Source organism: Microcaecilia unicolor, chromosome 1 (genome assembly GCF_901765095.1).
Source record: "Microcaecilia unicolor chromosome 1, aMicUni1.1, whole genome shotgun sequence".
NCBI classification, from domain to species: Eukaryota; Metazoa; Chordata; class Amphibia; order Gymnophiona; family Siphonopidae; genus Microcaecilia; species Microcaecilia unicolor.
This window is the reverse complement of record NC_044031.1, coordinates 692998375-693023444: the sequence shown is the minus strand read 5'-3', so window position 1 is coordinate 693023444 and position 25070 is coordinate 692998375. Positions and strand designations below refer to the sequence as shown.

The 25070-nt window shown below is 40.7% G+C and overlaps 1 protein-coding gene across 1 annotated transcript in view; it reads right to left on the bottom strand.

The window, feature by feature from the left end:
• Nucleotides 1-10068: 10068 nt before the first annotated feature.
• The window catches only part of RORA (RAR related orphan receptor A), a 198044-nt gene continuing 183042 nt past the window's right edge, over nucleotides 10069-25070 (bottom strand). Inside the window, exons 8-10 of the mRNA XM_030188437.1 lie at nucleotides 20508-20618; nucleotides 18720-18832; nucleotides 10069-12330 (exon numbers count right to left, since the gene is read on the bottom strand). Of these exons, the coding sequence (XP_030044297.1) occupies nucleotides 12166-12330; nucleotides 18720-18832; nucleotides 20508-20618 (389 nt within the window). The 3' untranslated portion in view covers nucleotides 10069-12165. The remainder of the gene's footprint in view (nucleotides 12331-18719; nucleotides 18833-20507; nucleotides 20619-25070) is intronic.

Here is a 25070-nt window from a genome sequence, read left to right as displayed (position 1 = left end):
ATTAGGATTTTGCAGTGAGTCTTCTTGCATCTTGGAATGTCATAACTCAAAGACAGCTAGTTCTTTACCTAAAACCTTTAAAAAAATTTATGTCTACTATGGCACATTTAATGAAATAACTTCACAGACAGACAGATAAATTCTATCAAGAAAATAATACAAAGTTTTGCTTCTGTTTTGTGTTTTAGAAAAATTACATTACTTTCTCTCATGGTTTCACATTACAAAATCTTTTTTTTTTCTTTACACAAATCACATTTTATTGCAGGAATATTTCAAGTGCCATTAAATATTTATAGAAGGGTTAAAAAAATAGAAATCTCTCTAAAGTGGTCCAGACAAGGCTTTGTATAGAATACATCTTTTTCTCACCTTCTATTTTTGACCTACACACTTTTGAATATAATAGTCTTTCCCCCCCCCCCCCAAATATATTTATCATCCTAAAAGCAGCCAGATGCATACACTATACAGATTTTGTACACATATATGTAGACCTTGGTATTTATACTATAGGAAAGAAGGGTATTGAAGGTCAACCAAACATGGAAACAATCTCCTTTAACAAACTAACAGCTGCCAAATGATAAAGACAATTAGAGGTTCTATCAAGGTAGCTTGAAAAACACCAGAGGACACACACAATTGTATATAATCTCTCTGCTATAAACAGCAAACACAATGGTGTCCTCCAGAGCTTTTTAAACTGAAGATTGCCTATCACAGCCTCTTCTAGCTATTCTGTAACATTCTAGGTCTGCTGCGATACTGATCATTGCAATGGTTAAAAATTAAGGGGCACAGAAACAAAGAGGCCTATATAGTAAAGTATGGTAAAATCCTGCAGTTACTGTGCATTAATGGCCAAAATCAACATATGGTAGCCACAAAAACTGTGTTAACTGGGAAAATGTCTTTACCCTGTGTTAACTGCACTGCAGATTATGTGATGCAATTAGCTATACCTATTCGGATGGAATTAATTGTACCACATTATCTGCTGTTTCAACAGTTAATGTGTGGAAACTACCTGCATATTAATTGTAAAGCGCAGTCCCTGCCCATTCTGCACCCATTAGCATGCTAATTTCCATGTTAACAGCTATTAGCACATGCTGTCACATTAACAACTAATGCAGCTTAGCAAATAGGTCCCAAAGTGAGATCAAGCCCCAGTGCATCTGATCTAATGTCTTAATTTTCATAGTAAGATAAAATAATACAGGAGAATGAAGTATAGATAAATATCAAAACTCAAAATCACTCTTCACTTTAACTTTTGCTTCTTTAGTCATCTGGGTCGACTCCCTATATTCGTAAGAATGAAGGAAGGATAAAGCCTTAGAGTTGAATGGACACTATTAAGTTTTAGCGCCTGACATGCTCTAAAATATCATCATTGGTAAAATCCTTCCACAAACATTCAAAATTATACCCTAGTTAATGCAAAAAAAAAAAAAAAAAAAAAAAAAAAAAGAAGCTATTTTCATATTCTCAAAATGTTTGCTCAGTACATACTGCTCTCAAACTTTGGGCCCATTTACCAACGGTGGCCAGTATTTTGCAAAATCAAACCTGCATCAGGGAACTGGGACCCATCACAACCTTTAAACCTTGAACACTATTCTCGCTGTCAGTGAGGTTGTGATGGGTCCCAGTTCCCTGGCTACCATTGGTAAACAGACCCAAAGTTTGAGAGCATTATACACTGAGCAAACATACTGGGCCAATATTCAGCTAGCGGCGATCAGCGTTTTCTGTAAACCTGCATTAAACCTGGAAATTCAATACTGGGTCATGACTAGGAATAGGCAATGAATTTTCAGGTTTCTGGAGCCGGCTAACACATAGCCAGTTAAGTGCAGCTATGGGTTATTGCATAAAGATAGGACTGACTTTATGTGGTTAACCTGGCTAGTTAAGTGCTGACTTCGCCCCCAGAACGTCCCCAAAATAGCTGGTTTTCAGTTTGGCTCCAACTGGTTATTTTCTGTGGCACTAACCAGTTAAAGGCTGCTGAAAATGAGCAGTTAGCCCTGAACAGGTGATTTAACCTGCCAGCATAGGAGCCGACTCTATGGGTGCTTGAGCACCCCCAATATTGAGAAACTTTTTTGTATGTGTCCAGGGAGGGGTTATTTCCACTGCTCTTAGCACCCCGAATAATTTTTAAAAGTTGGCTCCTATGCCTGCCAGGAGCCATTTCTGGCCAGTTAAATCGCATTGAGCATCGATCCCATTGAGAACATGAGAATAGCACCAAAGTGATTGACTATAAATTGTTTTTGTACAGTCATTTTTGCATTAAATAGGATATAACTTTGAATGTTTGTAGAAAGATTTTCTGGTGATATTTTAGAGCATGTCAGGAGCTAAAATTGATAGCTCTGTGAGGCTTTATTCTTCCTTCCTTCTTAAGAATATATGAAATCCAACCAGCTGACTAAAGTAACAAAAGTTGAAACTGGAGAGTGTTGATTTTGCGTTTTAATTTTCATAGCAACAAAGTAGATAACACTAAGAACCAATTATCCTCTCTCTCACTCAGTTGTCATCCTCATTTTTCTAATGGGTTTTGCAAAGCCACAAATTGGAAGCATTCCTTTAGAAGACAGGACTCTTACTGTCTACTTAAAACTTTACCTGAGAAATCCTCATTAACGAATCTGTGGCATTATGTCAGCACAACTCATTCTTTGGCACTATTTTTTTTTCATCTGCTAAATTTTAGCTTGTTTGTGGGATTCTGGGTTATGCTAAAACAATACACAGTCATTTAACTACTTGGCAACAGACCACCAATTTTTCCAGCATGTCTGTACTCTTACTTGCTTTTTTTCACTCGTTTTACATTCATGCACTGAAAGTGGTTAAATGGTACAGCAGTTCAGTGCAAACATTTTAGAGCCCTGGTGACCTGGCAACAATCGCAAGCTTTTATGGCCTCATCCAATCTTGCCACTAGATATCAGATCACAAAATCTTATGATCTATGCTGCTTAAGATCTGCACACATATTTCACTTACAGATACAATAAAACTTCTGAATTCAGACCCAAACACAAATAGATGTGTGATATGATACAACCAAAAGCATCTGCCACCCTTTCATTTTTGTAGAGTTTAAAATCCTCTAAACTCCTGCCATCACCATCTTATTGATATACCGTGACCCTAGTATCAACTGTCACACACATGAATCAAACAACTATTGAAGGAATAAAATTTATCAGATTTCATATAAAAAGAGAGTGGCAAGACGAGGCCATGAAAAGCAGAAAACTATTTGTGAAATTGCAAATTCTCAGTGCTGCCAAGAATTCTGTAGATGATTAGTGTGTTCCTAGCACAGGTGTAATAATTCCTAAAATTTATGGCAGAGTCACATATGGGGTTAGTTTATTACTGTACAAATGCATGAACTGTAAGTGCATTTCCTGTGCATTGTACCAGCAAAATGTTTCAAGTAAAAGCATGCACATACATCAGTTTTGAAAATTACTCCAGGGAATTTGTGTGCTTACATTTACACCTACTTCTTTTTTGGAACGCATACATTTCCTAGGTTAATTTACACAAGTACACATGTGCTTTATAAAACATGTGCATGAATGCAAACCCTTCCCATGCCCCACCCGCACAAACGCCTTCACTCATACCAATATAGACTACTCATACTGCGCCACTTTATGCACAGAAGTGGCTTCCAAATTGTCTTCATTGCCAGTTAAGTTGGGAGATATATTTAGCATTAAGATTTATGAAGGGCATCTAAAGAATCTTAACAAATGTGTTTATTAGGAATAGAGTCAGATGAATAATCATTGCTGAAATCAAGTTTGGTAGATCTTCAATCCAATAGCACCTCAGGCTGGTCATATTCAAAACTCTTTAAGTGAAAGTTCAAAGAAATTTGGAATACACTTAAAATGTCTCATTCACAGCAATGCCGTTATGGTTCCCCAGTGACTGTAAAATTCCCTTAAACATAGGGCTGGCCCCAGTGGTGCAAACTAGGTTTGGATCCCTGGTCTCCTGGGGTTGACTGGCTTTGGGTGTACCAGGGAGGGAAAACCACTGCAGACCAGGAGTGTTGAGGATAGATTTCAGTGGAAGTGACCCTCTAGAATAGGGCCACTCAAGCATGCAGAGAGTGGCAGACAGTTTCCAGATGGAAGAAGATAAAAGAAAGGCAAAAACACCATTTTCCATATACACATAGTCACTTCTTACAGCTCCTGCAGGCCCTAGGCCTAGGCTTTTTGCTGGATGTGTTTCAACTACTTATGTTGCACTGTGAATCTATATGATATAGAACAAAAGTGTGCAGTATATGTAGCCAGGGCTAAAATCGTATATTGTAATCTTCCACTATTTTTGTTGTACTTCAAGCCAGAAAGGCTAAACATCCTCCCTCCGCCCCACTGACAAAATGAGAAAACTAGTACATCTGGCACCATCCCTTTACCCACCTCCAAAAGATGAAATGCATACATTGACTATGCTGGCATTGCGACATAGAAAGCCTAGGTTTCCCTTAGTCAGCAGTTCTCTCTCTGTCTTGAAGCTGGAGTATCAGATTTTTTTTTTTTAATCTTCAGCATCCCAAATAGAAAGGTTACACCTACTATACTTCTGCTATAAAAAATATGGGGGTCAATGTTCAAAGCAATTTAACTGGCCAGAAATGGTTTCTGGCCAGTTAAATCGCTTGTTTTGGGGCTAAACGGACATTTTCAGCAGCACTTAACCAGTTAACAAAGATGTCTTGTTAGTGCCAAACGCAAGATCATCTATTTTGGAGGCATTTCAGGGCCAGCTGGACAAAGAGACTGTACTAGGGGCATTGCCAAGGGACAATAAAATTTTGGATGGTCAGACAGTTATTTGCGTAATTTTGACTGACTAAAATGCTACTCCGTCCAATTTACTTCATTCACATACAACCAGTTGAATATCTGTCTCATTGCATAGGAAGGGTGATTTTCAAAGCTTTTTCTACCGGTAAACAGCTATTTACTATGAAAAAAGAATAGCTGAAAACTGCCATTCTCCCTGTTGGGTAGCACGGGTTCTACCCATGATAAGAAAAATTACAGGTACAAGGGTGGAAGAGGGTTAAAGTTGGTTTACAACACACAATCTTTCAGTTTAAAATCTCTGCAGGTAGTGGATTTTGTCCCTGTTGAAAATCAGGTGCAAAGTGTAAGAATATTGCAGTGTGGTCGGCTCCTTGATTTTCAAGTGTTTTAATGGGGTAAACTAATTGTGTTTTTTAAGGAAAGACACACTTGTTTGTGAAAGCATGGGGCTGATATTTCTGTGGTTTGTTAAAAACGGTTTTTATTTGTGGTTTTGTTATGTACGTTTTTGATGTGATCCGCTTAGTTGTAGGTGGAAAAGACATTTTTAAATAAATAAAATAAATACGAACTACCAAGGGGTGATTATTTACAGGACAATTTGTTATTAGCTTTGGCTTTCAGAAAGTCATATCTTAAACCTTATGTTTAAGAACTTTCATTTCTTTGTTTTTCTTGTCTTTTGTAGTTGAACTAAGAGTCGTATAGCAAATATTTAATTAAATTAAACTTCCTCATAATTCTAAGTATATGTTTGGTGCTAGAATACATCTGAAATCTTTTCTGTATTGCTTATGTTAGAGATATTGTAAATTATATATTTAAAAAATCTTCAATTATATCACTTTGCAAAAACAAGGCAGAGGCCAAACTTAGCTTATATCTTATAAAGGGCTCGCAAGGCTCTACTGAAAGAACTCAAATATAAAATTGTTGATCTGTTAGTGATCTGTATCTGTAGTACCCGAAGACTGGAGGGTGGCCAATGTAACGCCGATTTTTAAAAAGGTTCCGGGGTGATCCGAGAAATTACAGACAAGTTTGACTTCAGTACCGGGGAAAATAGTGGAAACTATTATAAAGAATAAAATTAAGGAATACATAGACAAACATGATTTAATGGGACAGAGTCAGCATGGGTTCAGCCAAGGAAAGTCTTACCTCACCAATTTGTTGAGAAAATTAAAAAGTCATGGGATACGAGGCAATGTCCTTCTGTGGATTAGGAATTGGTTATTGGACAGAAAACAGAGGGTAGGGTTAAATGGCCATTTTTCTCAATGGAGGAGGGTGAATAGTGGAATGCCGCTGGGATCCGTACTGGGACCAGTGCTATTTAACATAATTTTTAGCAGGCGCTAATGCTAATCTCCTGCAATAGCACACGCTAAAACGTTAGCATGCCTACAGCGTTGGTCATGTGGAGAGGCGCTCAGTGTATTCTATATACTGCTCAGATATTTAAGCCTATTCTATAAAATTTAGGCATATTTTAGAGAATAAGCCTAGGCATATTTTTAGGCATGATATATAGAATCTAGTCCTATATATATCAAACAAGTAAGAAACATTATTGGGAAAGATTAAACAGTTAAAATAAATATTTTTTTAAGATCACTGATGGTGGGTTATTGTGAGGTTTAATGTGCCGAACACTAAGCCACTGAGGTCTCCCCCCCCCACCAAGAAAAGAGTAAGAAAAATTGTGAAAAGCAAGTGATATAGTTGGGTAGACTAGTGATTGAGCACATAAAGATCTAAATTCCTAAGTCCATCATAAATATGTATTACAACTCTTAGGGCTCAACATTACAGGGTTCCATAAGAAACCCTGGAGTGTGTGCCATGGTTGGGGTAAGGTGAGTTGGGAGTCATATATATCTAAGAAAGAGGGAGAACAAAATCTCTGGGTGGCAGCATATGGAAGCTCATAGTGGAAATCCCAGCCCTGGTTTCTATTGAGCTAGAAGTCTACACAATAGGGGAAAATTCTCTGTTCTGCGCTCTGCTCTATTCCCCATGCAAAATTCTTCTATAGCAACACACAAGGTAGCAGATACAAGAAAGGCTGAATTAGCACAAGTTTCATATTTGTGCTGATTGAACTGCTTTTTGTGTCTGTTATAGTGTTCATGTATTTTCTGTGCAGTAGCCACAATTATAACATGCATGATTGGCACAACTGCTCACAAGGTTCAAATCTGTGCCAATTTAGTCCCTTTTTTGTATTATGATACAAGATACAGGTGACACTACTGTTCCACTATGCAATATTTTTACCACTAAACACAGCAAGTCTTCTGACTATATTTGACTTACGACCAACACTGCATTCTTTCTCCTTGCTTCTGGCAAGAATCTATTTGCATCAGAGGAGGAACACAAAATATTATAAATATCTCATGCACGTTGAATGGATAAGTTAATTCCTGTATCTTGCCATTCCTTTGCACACTTAACCGTTCAATCTATAACATAAATGCCTAAATGAAAGCATCCTTTGTGTGCTCAGATTACAGCACTTGTATGCATGAATACTACAAAGTTGCTATGTGTTACTCTATAATGTTAGTATGCAACTTGCAGCGCACATGAATGCAAGGGGGTATTCACATGGGTGGGGCATGGGCATCTCCACAATTACATGCACATGTTATAGAATAGTGCCATTTATACACTAAAATGCCACATTTAGGTGTGTGCATACAAAATACCACCTTCAGAATTACCGCACCCCCTGCTTACAAGTCTGTAACGTGGTAAGAACTTGCATATTTTTGACTTGAATTGGATGTAGGGGGCTTGAGGCGATTGTGGGTGGATTCATGATTTAAACATGTTCTCTATAAAATATATGTGTACACTTACATCAGTTATTAAGCTGGTGTAAACGTTATGTGGCTTCATGAGAGCCACAATTTTTGTTGCTTTGTGCGACACATAATTTTCTTTATATAGCTATTCTTACTTGTTTGATTATTCATGATTTTTCATTTCTGTTATGTTTGCATATAAAATTTAATTGAAAAAATATAGGACTAAAATAGGCGCCCATTTACTTTCCCCACCTAGGTAATCTATTAAAAATTACACTTTTCCAAGGTATTCTTACTAAATCATGACAAGCTGGCTGTTACTGCAGGTTAATATCCCAATTTTATATGGAGATTAAATCAGGCTTTATGTCCACAGATGCACATGAGGATTAGTTTGGGTCTCTAATGCACGCATATTATGGGCATAATGGGAATAATTTTATAACAGGCCCCCTAAGTGAAAAGTATAAATAAGTGTCTTTTTTGAAGAGGCAACACTACAAATGCCCCCCAATAGTGCACAAATGCCCTCATACAAATTTACATCTGCTCCAAAGGTGTAGATGCACATCACAATTGCACCTCGGCTCTACCCAAAGTATGCACCTGAGAACATCTACATGCAGATGTATAGAAGTAAATTCTATCTTGCATTGCACCTACTTTACATGTGTTTACTTGCACCTAATTTATAAGATCCCATTTCCATGTATATAAGATGCTTTACAAGTGGAATAGGTTTGATAAAATTATCCCCAATTTGTGCATTAGAAGGCATAGGTGTATTGGGCATTTAGCTGATTTTAAAGTACAGATTATAATGATCTCAGCATGCTAGCTCCCCCTCCCAATTTCCATGAGAAGCCCTTCATGAGGTCCTGTGGCCCCTGATCCTCACCCTCTCTGGTCAAGAACAAGGAATCAACGGGCACCATTTGCCCCAATACCCATGCAACTTCCCACGACTATCTATAACTTCCCAATAAAAAAACCTCGTCTTCCTCCCCTCCCCTAAAACCTACCTCTTTTGATATTGTTCAGAAGAATGAGTCAGAATAGAACTCGGGTCCCTTTTGCTTTGCTGCCAAATACATAATGGTGTTGACTGACCTCATGCTGTATGATACCCCACAAGAACTTCCCAGAGAAGTACTTAGGCTTTTACATTAGTAGAGCATTAATGCAAATAACATTGTTTAATATGGTTTGCAATAATCCATTGTAATTACTGGTGCAAATCTGCATGCTAATCAACTATAAATTACTTTTGCACCAGGCCTCATTGAGGGTAATTTTATAACAGGTCATCTGGGGTGGGAAATACAAGTAAGAACGTAATTTGAGGCTATTTTATAAAGAGATAGGAATCTAGTAAAAATTCTTTAACCCCCCCCCCCCCCAAACAAAAACTGCAGTTAAAATGGACCTGCATACATTTACACTTATACAAGAGAAGGTTTAAATGCACATGAGTGAAGTAAGCCACACACATACTTTGTATATCTTCCCAAATTACGTCCCTGAACACACCTACATGTGGGTTACATGAAAGTGCATGCCTTCTTGTCACATATAGTTTTATATGTGTATACCATAGGTTAAGAGCTATTTTAGTCACACTAAACAGAGAAAAAGTCTTCATAAAACTACCCCATTATGCCCATGTTATGCTAATGTGGATTAATGTGCAATTTTGTTGGGTCAGCATTATGTGATGCAGGCACTTAACATACAATAAGGCCTGCATTAGCCCTAATGTAGTTTATTACATAGACTTCTTGTAATACCGTAGTGGGCAAGGGGGCACTCTCATTTTGGGGTATGTTATAACTAGGCATATGCATAGATTGCACACATGTATCTTTATCTGTGCAGATATTAGAATATTTTTTAAATTCAAGTATGTGCATACTTTTGCTTTGAAAACTAGCCAGTTAATTTATGTGCATATTTTACACAGCATATTCACAAAAATAAACCCTTCCAAGCTCAACATCCAGGAATGCCTCAGCTAGGTTTAGGTAAAGTTACATATGTACAGGCTGTAAGCATGTAACTAAGTGCATACTGGATGCAGAATTTTATAAACGTTTATTTCCACACATTAAACCATTGCTTTATGTACAGAAGTGGCTTTTAAAATCACCCTTCCTATACTTCCTGCGGAATATTTCTTCAATCCAGCCATTCATTCTGAGTTGCACAGTGAACCTGACACATACCTTAGTTCCAGCCTGGAATAATTCAGGGCTAAGACAGTGTTTCTTTAATCTGGTTCAGGGAAAACAAACTAGGAAACTAACACCCCCCCCCCCCCTGTTACTAAGCTGCGCTAGCAGCTGCCACATGGCAATGCCAACATAGCCCATTCAAAGTGAATGGGCTGTGTTGGCATTAGCACGTGGCTTAGTAAACAGGGGATTAAGTTAGTTCTTAGACAAATTATGATTACTCTCATGATTATTCACTGTGCATATTCACAAAAATCTGACTTGTTTGGAGCATATTCTTGACTAGAACAGAGAGCTTCTAGACTAAGGCACTCTGCATAATCAGATACGTATGTCTGGATTGTTCCCTATAAATAAAAAAATGTGCAGGATTTTTCCTTCTCTTTTAAAAGCACCCACTGGAACACGATCTAAAAAATAAACTGCCCGATATTCAAAGGGATTTAACCAGGCAAGAGGGCTCCTGCCAGGGCAAATCGCTTATGTCTGCCTAGGTGCTGATATTCAATGGTACTTAACCGGAAAGTGTCACTGAATATCACCAAAGACCGCCTCTGCACTGTATGGTTAGTACTGGGGTGACCTATGGACAGAACATGGGAGGAGCCTGGATTTAACCAGTTTGTGACCAAATTCAGATTGCTAACCGATTAAGTAAGTGGCTAGACCAGCAAAACTAACTTTAGCCATGGAGATAACCAGGCACGGGTCTGAATACTGACCCATGACTGGTTAATCTCTGGGCAGTGTTTGATGAGTACCGGTTGCCCCTCCCTCCCCTCTCAAAGCAACAGCTTGGCCTGGGCTGATCCCTCACCCTGGTATTCCTCCCCCCCCCACCACCTTTGCAGCTTCGTGGTGATAAAGGGGGAATACAGGCATAAGCAATGTCCACTTGCTCCTACCTGGCATGGCTGCCTCATCAAAATGGCTGCTGCGACCTCTAATGGCAGTCTTGCAGTAATTCACATCTGCCTGGGCCGAGCTGTTGCTTTGGAAGGAGGGATTGTGAGTAGGGTACAGGGGCTGAGGCACCTCTGTTGTAATGTACATTCCAGCCAATATTCAGCCAGGGCTCACATAACTGTTATGCTGGCCCCAGATGAATATCGGCTGGGACCCGCATAAGTTCTGGTGGCCAGTACACTATCAATTAGCCCCAGATATTCAATGCTGTTACCTGGACATGGCTTGGCTCTGAATATCTGGAGTTAATTCTACCCATGGAGTTCAGCATTTAAAAAATATTGACTGTCATGGGCTGAATATAAATTAGAGTATATTTTAAAAGCAAATGCACACCAGTATAGTATACAGAGTTAAATAAGTATGTTAAATAGTGGGAAGGGCACTGTTTTAGCAGCCTACGTTGAACTAAAAGCCATCATAACTTGGAAACCTAGAATAAAATCATGTACAATTCCCATGCAATATTGGTGTGTTGATTTTCAAGTATGACCAGCCTTTTTTTGTTGTTGTTGAAAACAGCAGCAACAAATATCTCCCAACATACCTTCTAAATCTTGTGTGTGGGGAGGGAGGGGGGTTATTCAGTTAAACTTGTATTTCTGGCACACATGCAACATGGAACAAGGAAACACAAACATTTTAAAGAAAATAAAAGGTGCAAAACAAAAGTGCCTCATCAATTCAACAAGAAAAGCTATACCAGCCACTATTTTATATTAATTAAAATATATAAACACTATTTCTTTGCTTGGTTTCATGCCCATTTACCCTGTAAATATTATAATGCTATCTGTTGCTATTGCTATGGACCCCTTTTCATGCCATTTCTGCCTATTGGCTAGTTGTAGTAGAGCCATCCTTCATGAAACATGGAATAAAAAGGAGAGTTTCCATCTCTGCCGCTGTACACACCGATTACAGATAACTAGAGCCAGGCAGTTTCTGCTGAGGAACATCGATTATTGTGCAGAGTGTGAGAGCAGTGCATTTTAGGAAAAGAAAGCTTTCAGTCTATGGCTGTCCCCTTCTCCTGAATAAATAAAGGCTCAGGATGGGGGTATGAAGGCAGAAAAAAGGGTCCATATTCGTAGGCATAATAGAAATCATATACAAGAGAAAAACAAGTTCAACTTTTGCTTATCCTCCTCTGCTTGACCCTGACCACCGAATAAATGTGCAGTGTGCAGGCTCCCCTGGTCAGGGCAGGGCCTTATAAAGTGTCTTGGTTTATTCTTTTAAAAAAAATGTTTCTACTTCAGACATTTCAGAAGTGCTTAGGTGATGCATTTACCCATCCACTTGCATTGTTGGCTCAAATTCTGACGTGAACAACTCCTTGTATAACGGAGGAAAGTGTAATCGCACAATGTCTGGGTATATTGCTTTAAAAGCCATCAACTTCTCTGTATGTCGTCCACACAACGCTCTTAAAGTAGACACTTTGCATATTAGCTGTAAAGATAAAAACAATCAGAAAATAGAATCACTCCCAGTACACTGACCACTATAATTGCTACTCTTTCCCTGGCTTAGATATGAACATGAGCTTGTTTCAGACAGTCTTGGAACATTGACACATAGAATTTAAAAAAAAAGAGAGATGCTGGAGAGTAATATCAAAGCATTGTTTTCTGTAGACAGGAGGATTGAGCAGGTATACAACTGGGCGATATTACTGCACATTGCAGGAACAGAACAGCTCTCCCAGAGCTCAGTGTCAAGTTCTGAGCATAAGCAGCCCTTCCCACACATAGCAGTTGCCTCAACTCAAAAATGATTGCAACTTCCACAAAGGTGTGAAGGAGTTTGCACTTAATCCTATTGTCTATGGTAAACAACTTTTTCAGGTGAGCAAGTGATTGAGTCAGGCGCACATATGGGAGATGCCGAAGCTCTGGGCTGCCCAACTGTTTATTCATTGTCCTTTTCCATGAACAGTCTGCACATAAAAACAGTGAGAGAGTTGCAACACACAGACAATCTGGTCAATATAGACTGACCTTACTGTACACTGTGTTCTCTTTATGCCTTTTTTTTTTAGTCTCTGATTTTCTTCATATTTTTCTTTGCTTTATTCTGTTGTTATTGTATTGATTTAATTGAAAACCACTTTGATTTTACTTGAAAGGCAGTATATAAAGTTTTAATTAAACAAAAACAATGTGTGGTATATGTATGAACTGAGGATCAGCGGTGCAAGCGAGAAAGATTTTAGAAGAGCTACAGTAGTTTCAGTGGCTCTAATTGATGAAAATTCACTTAAGAGGTGAGACCACCAGATTACTCATAACACAATTGGATACAGAATGCCAGCCAATTTGCTAGAATTCTTCTGGCAATGGATGCTAATCCTATTTGGGTCAAAAGAGACAAGCAGCTGAACAGACTTTCTGATGGACTCAGTTCTTTTGAGATAGTAAGCAACAGTCTGTTTACAGTTGAGTATGGAAGTCTTGTATGGCTCCTTCTGAGGTTTCAGGTGGAAAACAGGAAGTACTATTTACTTTTAACATGAAACAGTGTTACCATTTTCGTTACAAACTTGGGATTAGCTGGGAGAATTACCTTATGATGATGAAGGGAGTGTAAGGATTGCTTGTTTATTCTTTTACCTGAGACAGCTGCGACTAGAAAGAGGACTTTCCCATGTCAGATACTTAAGCAAGGAAGACCCCCATTGGTTCAAATGGTGGCCTCATCAAGGATTTAATGATGTTAAAGACAGTTAAAACAAGAGGTTTCTGCAATGACAGTGTGAAATGCAGAAGTTCTTCAAGAATTGAGAAATTGAGTGGACAATGAGAAGTGGTAGCCTATCATATGATAGGCCACAGAGATGCTCTCTGATGCTACTTGTTTTTTTGGATAATTTTGATTACATCAACCTTAGAAAACTGCTCAAAACTGCTGTTTTTAAGGATTTCCTTATTGTTTCTGGTTAAGGTTTCCTGTTTCTCCATCTTTCTTTAAATTTTTTATGATGATGTATTTACTCAATCTTATTGTAAACTGCTTTGAACCAATTTGGTATTAGCGGTATATAAATTAAAACTGTAACTTCAGGAAGTTGATTACAAAGCACAGACTCTGGCAGGGCCACTGAGAGACTGAACCAATCCTGGGGCAGGGCCACCGCCGCCCCCCCCCCCCCAAATCGTCATCCACTGCCGCCCCCTCCAATCGTTGCTGCTGCTGCTCCTCAATCGCTGCCGCTGCTGCAACAGGACTGAAGATTGAAATACCTTGGCTGGCGGGGATCCCTAGTCCCCGCCAGCAGAAGACGTCTTCCTCCAGTGCTGACTGCCTGCCCCTGCAGCTGCTTTTCCTCTCAGGGCCAGCTCGGTTTCAAAACCAAGCATGTGCACCTGAGAGGAAAAGCAGCCAACAGCAGTGCTGGAGGAAGCTCCGGGTCCTCCCCAGCTTCCAAGGGGGGCCCGGCGCTGGAGTTTTCTCTCTCCTGCTCCTGTCGGGACGCGATCACTCCTGCTCCTGTCGGGCGGTAGTTCTGAATTGGTGCATGTAGGCACCTACGTGGCTTAGCAAAAGGACCCCTAAGACATTCACCAGCATACTCGTTCTTTGAATGGCTCTGAATTTTATTAGTCAAAAATTTAGACACTTTCGGCACTGGTGTAAGATTTTGGCAGCCAAAAGTATCTGTATCAGCTGTATCTAATCATTAGAGCAGTAGGCTGTCAACCAGGGAAACCAGGGTTCAAATCCAAATGCAGCTCCTTGATTTCTTTGACAAGTCACTTAACACTTCATTGCCTAAGGTAAACACTTAGACTGCAAGACCTCCAGGAAAAGGAGAAATCTACTGTCCCTGAATGTAACATGCCTTAAGCTACTACTGAGAAAGGCATAATCTAAATTCGAATCCAAAATTCAGTATCAGGAATATTTTAAATAAAAAAAATCCTACAAATGTTACCCAAGAACTATAGAGCAATCCTACCATAATAGCACTAATTTCAAAGATTCACACAAGAAAGGCCTGCCTAAGGAAAGGCTGCACCATAAACACTGTGGTGGGCACTAGAACATCAGTACATCTATTGGAAAACTAAACAAGCCAGATTAGTAGATCCTGCACAGACATTCAATACAAACAGAACACCAGAGGAACATCACAGCAGAGCTATTGGACAAGGTAATAACAGGAACTACCACATCTGCAAGAGACATACTTAACTCCAAAGTGACTTCTCCAAAAATTGGCGAGGGGGGGGGGGGGTGTGCTTCTCTGGAGTTATATATGCCCCCGAGTCACTGGAGGCGAAATTAGGAGAACTCATCTTTTGTCCTGATGGTACTATATGGACATGACTGTCCACATGCCTCATTACTGAGGAAGAAGTACCAGTACTCTTCAGTTCTTAGCTTCATCTTTCATTAGCCCATAGTTCCAGGCACTCAAGCACCTGAAAGCATGGAAGGAGCACAAAGAGACATATTTTCAAAGCACTTAGCCTTCCAAAGTTCCATAGGTTTCTATGGAACTTTGGAAGGCTAAGTGCTTTGAAAATATGCCTCAAGGTGTACAACTTTGGGCACACTCCTGCAGCCATGCACCACAGCCTGCAGTTCCTTTCATACTGAGGGTTGATGACCACAGCAGGGGCAGGTACAGTGATCTTCTGGGCTCACCACACAACCACCACCTATGCTGCTACAAACCAAACGGTCATGCATATAGGTACTAACACCAGAGTGCCCCTTTCTTCCTTAACATGCTGCAGGCTAGGTTGATGATGTCACTGTGGGGCAGATATAGAGGGGCATAATCGAAAGGGACGCCCATGTTTTGCTGAGGATGTCCTTGCAAAACGTCCCGGTGGAGGGGTGGGGAAACGCGTAGTATCGAAACAAGATGGATGTCAATCTTTTGTTTCGATAATACGGTCGGGGATGCCCAAGTCTTGAAATTTAGGTCATCCTTAGAGATGGTCGCTTCTGATTTTCGGCAATAATGGAAACCAAGGACGCCCATCTCAGAAACGACCAAATGCAAGCCCTTTGGTCGTGGGAGGAGCCAGCATTTGTAGTGCACTGGTCCCCCTGACATGCCAGGACAGCAACCGGGCACCCTAGGGGGCACTGCAGTGGACTTCAGAAATTGCTCCCAGGTACATAGCTCCCTTACTATGTGTGCTGAGCCCCCCAACCCCCCCCCCCCAAAACCTACTACCCACAACTGTACAGGACTACCATAGCCCTTACGGGTGAAGGGGGCACCTAGATGTGGGTACAGTGGGTTTCTGGTGAGTTTTGGAGGGCTCACATTTACCACCACAAGTGTAACAGGTAGGGGGGAAGGGCCTGGGACCGCCTGCCTGAAGTGCACTGCACCCACTAAAACTGCTCCAGGGACCTGCATACTGCTGTGATTGGCCTGAGATGGTCCGGTTGAACCGAGAACAACGTTTGAGGCTGGTACAAAATATTTTTAAAGAGTTTTTTTGAGGGTGGGAGGGGGTTAGTGACCACTGGGGGAGTAATGGGAGGTCAACCTCGATTCTCTCCGGTGGTCATCTGGTCAGTTTGGGCACCTTTTTGTGGCTTAGTCGTAAAAAAAACAGGACCAGGTAAAGTCGTCCAAGTGCTCGTCAGGGACGCCCATGTGTTAGGCACGCCCAATTCCCGCCTTCGCTACGCCTCTGACACGCCCCTGTGAACTTTGGTCATCCCCGCGATGGAAAGCAGTTGGGGATGCCCAAAATCGGCTTTCGATTATGCCGATTTGGGCGACCCTGTGAGAAGGATGCTCATCTTCCGATTTGTGTCGAAAGATGGGAGTCCTCTTTCGAAAATGTGCCTGACAGTGATCATCAGACTCACTTCAAAGACAACCCAGTCTCTGCTACTGCAAGCCAAACAGCTTGACAGGGAGGTAACTGGCACCAGAATTCTTCTCTCTCTCCCCAACATTTTCTTTATTAATACAAATGTGTAAAACAAACTAAAAGTCCAAACATTATAGAAAAACCTAATGCAAAAATGAACTGAATGCACACAAATGATTGTATATCCCATGTGATGCATATTTTTTCACTACCATATTTTACCTAATTTGAATCTTTTGCAATTTTCACATTTTGTTGCCTATTTACTAAGCTGTGTTAGTTGTTGAATGCGGTTTTTAATGCACACTAAGAGTTAATATGCATTAATAGTGTTAAACAGCTAGCCAAGAAATTCCATTTAAGGGGCATAGAATAGATGGGGCCTATATCTTGCAGTTAAAGTGGAGGTCATTACTGCAAGGTATCTGCTGACTGCATTCTGCATCACCAGCTATGCCATTAATTACTTGACCTTCAAAGCAAACAAAACTCTGGTGTTCCAGACAGACACCGGAACACCAGAGTTTTGACTGCTTTGAAGGTCAACTATTACTATTTGGAGCCCCGATAGTGGGCTAGCTTTTCCTCATTTTTGAAGGTACTGACTTATGACTCCTGATGTAGGCACTATGTGCCAATACACGGCCCTTGTCGGGTCACTAATGTATTACATAATTAAAGGACACGTTCAGGTCTTGAAGATGAAGGCTCTTGGTGCTTTTTGTTTTTGATATAAATATGATACATATATGATTTTCCTGTTTTTATAATTCACGTGGCAGCTAGAGTGCATCAGCTCCAACAGGAAGAAGGCAGGCATTAACATGCTGCAAGACAAGAAATGCAGCAACAGTAGCAGCTGTGGGAGGGAGGAAGTGAGAGGATAAGAAAGAAGGCTGCTGCCACCATTACAAGATGATTATATGGAGTTAGATATTCAGCTGGTGGCAGTGAGTGTTTTTCAAGCTGCCACTGGCATTATTCCTAGATATTCAATACCAGGCCATGTGGCTGGCTACCTCTTATGTGGTTGAAACTGGATAAAGACAGGACTGTGTTTTATGTGGTCTGATATGGCTGCTTAACTTACGCGGAAATGCTGAATATTGGCACTTAACCACATAGGCGCCAACTCCGTCCCCAGACTGGCCACAAAATAGCTGGCTTTCAGTTTATCAGTCAGTGCTCATATTCAGCGGCACTAAATGGTTACACGTTGCTGAATATCAGTGGATAACCAATTTAACAGTCCAGAAGCCTCTCCTGGATGCTTAAATCACTTTGAATATCGACCAGATGGTTTTCAGGACAGTAGTGAAAACTTGACTTTCTTGCAATGTTTTAAAACTAATGGGTGGTGGGGAGGGGGAGGAGAAAGAGTGTTTATAAATATTTTGTGATGTTATCAATATTGTACAACTGTTTGGACTAGATGGCATTGAAGCGATTTTTCTGTATATCACCTTGGACTCAAGAGGATATCAAACATATAAATGGCAAGCGACCGACTCACCTGCAAATGCACAGTAGAGACTTCCCTCTCTGTCCCGCCCTCACATCAAGATGTGATGATGTCAGAGGGCGGAACAGAGAGGGAAACGGAGTCAGACTGTTGGACGCTGCCGCTACAGCCTGGAAACGAACATCGCGTGCACCAACCTCCCCCCTCCCCCCCCCCATTCCCGCCGCCGCTCCCACCCCCCTCCATATCGGGCCCCCTGCACTGACCTGACAGCGCCTCTCACCTCCTTGTGGAAGCGCTACAGGCAGCAGAGCGATCTGCTGCTGCCTGCAGCACTTTCACATGAAGGTGAGAGGCGCTGTCAGATCAGTGCAGGGGGCCCGGCATGGAGGGGGGAGGGAGCGGCAGCGAGGAGTGTAGCTGGAAATCTCGCCCATTTTAACGGGCTTAACAGCTAGTATGATATAATTTGTAAGCTACAATCAATCTATTGCAGCGACTGAATCTTGGAAACAGAAATAAGTCTGTCTCACCTTGGTTAGAATTTCATCCTCTCGGTGGTTCTTTTGCAGCACATGCTGAAGTGTGAGCTGAATCTTCTGCTGGAGTTTCTCTATCTTTAGCTTCTCTTGAAGCCACGAACGATCTAAAATGGCAATATCCTTTTTAAAACTTTCATCTGAAAAAAATAGGTTCTTTTTTCACTCTCCCTCAATAAAAATATTTAGAGCTAGATTTATTAAAACGCACTACCGCATTACAGTGTACTATTTATTGCAGGTTCCATTTTATCCAACAGGATAAATTTACTAATAACACGTTAAGGCGTTAGTGTGTGCTAAGGTGGTAGCACACATGTTAATAAATCTAGCGCTTAGTGAATTAATTGCTTAACCTTATTCTAGGCACTTCTAATGAATTAGGTGCTTGACAACAATACTGTCTGCCTGACACCTAGGTCCTTCATTTATCCATATAATGGACATAAAACAGCCATTAGCAAATACATTGCCCAGTCAATGTACATTCTCACCCATTTAAGTGCTACTGCAAGGATGTGGAATATTTCTATATTCAAGCTGCCCAGTCCCTGGATTCTTTACTCAGATTGGTCAAATACAATGTGGTGCCATTTTGTGCCAACTATGATGATAGTCAGAGCTCCCAGCTTCCAGTGATTCCAAAGCCACAGGAAGGGCAGCAAAAATCTGAGAAGCGTCCTACTTCCTGCAGAATTACCACAGAGAACATGAAGGCTAGAGTACCAGCAGTGGCAAATATCCTGATATTCTGCTTTAACTGTGTCTTCAGACTCTCATGCTTCAAACTATACAGTTCAAATGGAACAATTTGGGTCTGGAAGCAGAGAAAGCAGGGCACTGCCGAAGGGCTCCTGCTGCAGATGAGCATGATAACAGGGTAAATAAATGAGGGATGAGCTGTACAGGGCAACTGGAAAGTGCTTCAGAGAATAGTGGTGGGGGATCCAAGGGAGACCAAATGAGTGAGGTGGGAGAATGCATGAATGAGTGGATAGATGGGTAAGGTGAGTGAGTGAGCAGATAACAGAGGCAAAGGGGAAAACCAGGTAAGAAAATGAAGGCAAGGGGGAGAGTGACTGAGTGAATGGGGAGCCAGAATGATGGAGAGGGTTAGAGTTATTGTGGGATGCGAGTGAAAGCATAAGCATCAGAAGAGAAAGTGTGGAGATGGGAGAGAAGAGAAAGGATTGTACAGCTACTGTTGGGCACATGTCTCAACGGCGAAAGCTGGCAGCAGTGTGTATGTTTTTTTTCAATTAGTGTGGAAGATCTTTCATAATATTTCACAATATTGACTATTTATTGTGCAAAGATGGTAGATACTTGTCCTAAATCACTCTCAGCTGTTACTTCTGCAAAAGGGGCTTCCACCAAGTACTGGGATGAGGGGTGGGAAGCCTTGTGATGTTTTGCTTTCTTCTTATTTGGCAATATTTTTATAATTGTCTTTTCTAGAAATTTTCTACTTTTCATTTTGTAATAGCATGCGCCATTTCATTTAGTATGCTTGAGAAATTGAAAAAAAATGATGTGTAGATCATTGAAACAAATGCCTACTTTTATGCATTTTCAATTGTAAGTTTAGACAGCAGGAGGTGAAAAATGTACAAGAGTGGGGAGTTTCATGCAAAGTCCTTTACGTCGTTAATTGCTTGAACATCACCATATTCTACTTTGTACAATGTTTTATTGGGAAAGCGGGAAACAAATAAAGACATACACAATGGATATAGGATTTACTATTTTCTATTAATGTCAACAAATGCTGTTATGTCTTACCTGCGGACATTAAAACAAAAGCAGAAAATAATGCAATTTCATCTTCTGTGAGATGCATAGAACATAAACTCTTTCCAAAGTCAAACACAAAACTAATAAAATCTTCACAACCTGTTAAATAAAAAAGGAGAAGAATATTTAGTGTCTTCCTCTCAAGACTTTTTCAGACTAACAATAAAATAATTATAAGAGTATGCATCACCCTTTTCTGAGAACATTTAGGAAGAGTCATTTGATTCTGAAATTAGCAGCTACCTAAAGGGAGATGGGGTTCCACTGCTAGCAAGGAGGATGTTTTAACAACACTCAGTTGGGTAAAATGGACAAACTTAAAAATGCCCTCCTGAAATGCATGTAAAAGTATATCTGGACTTCCACAGCAAGCATGCATCTCTGTGGGTGGGTTTAAGCTGAGAGAGGACAAGCATGCATTATTTTGCCGCTTCCCCTTCACTATCTGCACAAATAGTGGATGCTAAATGCATGGAAATGTACTTTGCGTTTGCTCATTTTTTAGAAAGAATCACAAGTTTCCAACAATGTGGGGTATTTGAAAATTGCATCCTGCGGTATTCATTGTTAGTTTAGCAGTAGAGCTTCAGGTGTTGGACTGGATCACAAAATTTCTGAATAAACTTCTGTAACTAGGTTGCTATCCAGATAATATGGGAGGAATAATATTGACTCTCATTATTTAAAAAAAAATCATTCTTTACATCTTTGATTGCCTTTGATTATAGACCAGTAGCTAGTATCCCACTACTATTGAAGATAACAGAGGCTATAGTTGCTGAACACTTTCCCCAGTTTCTAGACTTTCACCAATGTTTAATCCCTTTACAGTTTGGTTTTAGGGCATATTAAAGCACAGAGTCTGCTTTACTAGCGTTGGTATCTGATGCTAGATTCTTCTTGGCAAAGGGTGTCGCTTCTGTCTTATTACAATTTGATATGACTGCCGTTTTTGACACAGTAGACCATGAGATTCTTCTTTTTAAATTAAGTTCATTAGGAGTCCTGTCATGGCTTTCAGAATTTTTAAAAAATCTAATAGACATTAGATGAAAGATAAAGAATGCCTTTTCAGAGAGATGGACCCCGCCTTGTGGGGTCCCACAGGGCACGGCTTTATCTCCTATTTTATTTAACATCTATAGGACATGCTTTGATTTAGGTTTCTCATTTCTGAAAACTAAGTTTTATTGATCCCTATGGTTGATACTTATTCTACTACTAGTAAAAAAGGCCCGTTTCTGTTTTAAAGGAAATGGGCGCTAGCAAGGTTTTCCTCGGAGTGTGTATGTTTGAGAGCGTGTGTGAGAGTGACTGTGTGAGAGAGAGTGAATGTGCGAGTGTGTGTGTGACACAGAGAGTGAGACTGTGTGCGAGTGTGTGTGTGAGAATGAGAGCATGTGTCAGGGTCCCCCCCTCCCTCCCAGTTGCAGGGTCGTCGCCCCCCCCGGGTCTGTCTCGTAGTTGCAGGGGGTTCTCCCTCTTCCCCTTTCCCCCCTCCCCAGTTGCAGGGTCCCCCCTCCCTCCCAGTTGCAGGATCCCCCCTCCCTCCTCCCTCCGAGTTGCAGGGTATGTTTGTCTCCACCCTCCTTTTGTCCTCCAAGTTTTAAGGCACTGTCTATCCTGTTGAAAGAGCTTTAAACTTGTTTCAGATGGAACATTTTAAAAACGACAATGTCAAGCAGCTGCAGGTTTTTGCTTGTTTTTCAGTGTATAACAATGACGGCTCCTGTCTATTGAACTTGCTGCAGCACCTTTGTTTTGAGTGAACGGGGATGACAGCTGCGCTGTAGCAGGAGCCGCTCCTCTTTGCCTCCTCTGTCTTGCGAGTCGCCAGTGGACCCCGACCCCCGTCCTGAGCCCTGCCTCCTGCAGACTTGACACTCGCCGCAGGCACTCGCTCGCTGTGTCGCCGCCCTCCCTCTTCGTCCTCTCCAATTGAGGGCGGTTAGTGTGCGCGGGTGGTTCGGGAGGTTCGCAGGCAGTGTGCAGCGATTCCTAGGCAGGGGGAGGAGTAGGGAAACACGCTGCTCCCCCTGCCTGGGTTGCTGTTTGCTGCTGGCTGGGTCGCGGTTTCCCTGGGTCGCTGTTTTCTGCTGGGCGTCGGGCTGGACTCGGAGGCGCAGCCAATCAGTGGCACTTCTTTCATGACGTCACTTTTATCTACTCCACTCCATTAAGTAGACCACCTCTGGCCGGAAGCCACGGTTCCAGGCAGCCTCAGAACGTTGGAGGTGAGAATTATTATATAGGATGTTGTCTAGTATCACATTCTGTATTTCCACTATTGAATACTTTAGCTCCGTTCATGGATTTAAAATAAATAAGGACAAAACTAAACTCCTCTGGTAGATACTTCTGCTGTTTCTATTCCAGAGGTACTTATGATTTCCAATGATCTCTTATAAGTTGAGTGAACATCTAAGGTGCTGGGCTTTATTCTGGACTCTGTTGAGCTTCAAGTTAATTATATTGTCAAGAAAGTGTTCTTCAGACTGACAGTTGCGCAATGAATGTCCTTACTTTGATAAGAAAATATTCTCTGTCTTATTTCAAACACTGGCATTAACTCATTTAGAATACTGTAATAGTTTGTATTCTACCATTACAGTTAAATTGTGTGCCAAGCTCCAGATTCTTCAAAATACAGCTGCTAAGCTTATTTTTCATATGAAAAAGTTTGATAATGTCTCTGGCCTTGATTTCTTTACATTGGCTTCCAATACAAGCTCAAATTTATTTCTAGCTTGCCTGGTTTGTGTTTAAAATGTTTAATGGTTTGTCCCCAGTTTATCTGTTAAATTTGATGGCTTTCCCTCTGAGAAGATCTTCTAAATCCAGAGATCCTTTTTCTCCTTTATTTCCATCATTTATGGGGATTAGACTTAAGAAAATTTTAGAGAATTCTTTTAGCTATCACGCTGTAGAATTTTGGCTCTCATTACCTGTAGTGTTTAGAAAAGAACTAAAAATGTTCTTATTTAAGAAATTTTATAATTAATTTTTCTGTAATGTTTTAATTTTGTTAACCACTTTGAACCACCATCTGGTGGGAGTTGGCGGTATACAAGCAACCTATTATCATCATAAGTACACAAGTGTTGCCATACTGGGACAGACTGAAGGTCCATCAAGCCCAGTATCCTGTTTCCAACAGTGGCCAATCCAGGTCATAAGTACCTGGCAAGATCCCCAAATAGTACAATACATTTTTTGCTGCTCATCCTACAAATAAGCAGTGGATTTTTCCCAAGTCCATTTTAATAATGGCTTATGAACTTTTCTTTTAGGAAACTATCCAAACACTTTTTAAACCCTGCTAAGCTAACTGCTTTTACCACATTCTCTGGCAATGAATTCCAGAGTTCAATTACACGATGAGTGAAGAAATATTTTCTTCAATTTGTTTTAAATTTACTAATTTGTAGCTTCATTGCGTGCCCCCTAGTCCTAGTATTTTTGGAAAGAGTAAACAAGCAATTCATGTCTACCCATTCCACTCCACTCATTATTTTATATACCTAATCTCCCCTCAGCCATCTTTTCTCCAAGCTAAAGAGCCATAGACGTTTCAGCCTTTCCTCATAGGGAAGTTGTCATAAATACATAAGTACATAAGCATCACCATGCTGGGACAGACCAAGGGTCCATTGAGCCCAGCACCCTTTATCATTTTCATAGCCCTTCTCTGTACATAATTCCACTATATCTTCTTTGAGATGCAGTGACCAGAATTGCACACAGTATTCAAGGTGCGGTCGCACCATGGAGCGATACAAAGGCATTATAACATCCTCGTTTTAATTTTCCATTCCTTTCCTAATAATACCAATCAAAGTCACTTCTGTCTTAAGCAGGAGGATCTGACACAGGCTGGCATAATAATGGGAGCGAGATGCAAATTATCTAGGATTCTACTACTAGCCCAGCACAGGGACCACCTTCCTTAGCTGTAAATTCACTGGTTTGGAGTCAGAAACTTGTAGGATAAAAGTCCAAGGTCTCTTCCTGGCAAATTAAGCTATGATGCTGAGAGAGGATGGAACTCTCAATACATGTATTACTATTCTTCCACTCCTCCAAGATTGCTTCATAACCTCCCCACCAGTATATCAAGAAAAGTCAAGTTTTTTTCCTTAGCAATTTATTGTATTGTGCACAAAAGAGGGATGTTCAGTCAAAAACAACTATATCACAAAATACAAATCCTGACACAGATTTAAATTAAAGTTTGCATTCTCCCTCCTGTTCTATGTATGTTCCTCAGCTTCACCAGAATGTTTCTTACCTAAGTCTCTGCCATTTTTTACATGTATTTCAGAGGTATTCAATAGGGTACAGATGGCCAACTCCAGTTCTTCAGGATCATATCAACCTTGGTTTCAGCATATCCAAAATAAATATTCATGAGAAATACTTGCACAGATTAGGTGTAAAGATTAGGTTAATTTGCTTATTTTTGCTCTCATGGAATCCGGTTTGCACTTCTCAAGGACTAGAGCTGGTCATTCCCGCTCTACTGCAGTAACTCTGAAATCTAGCCCTCAGCCT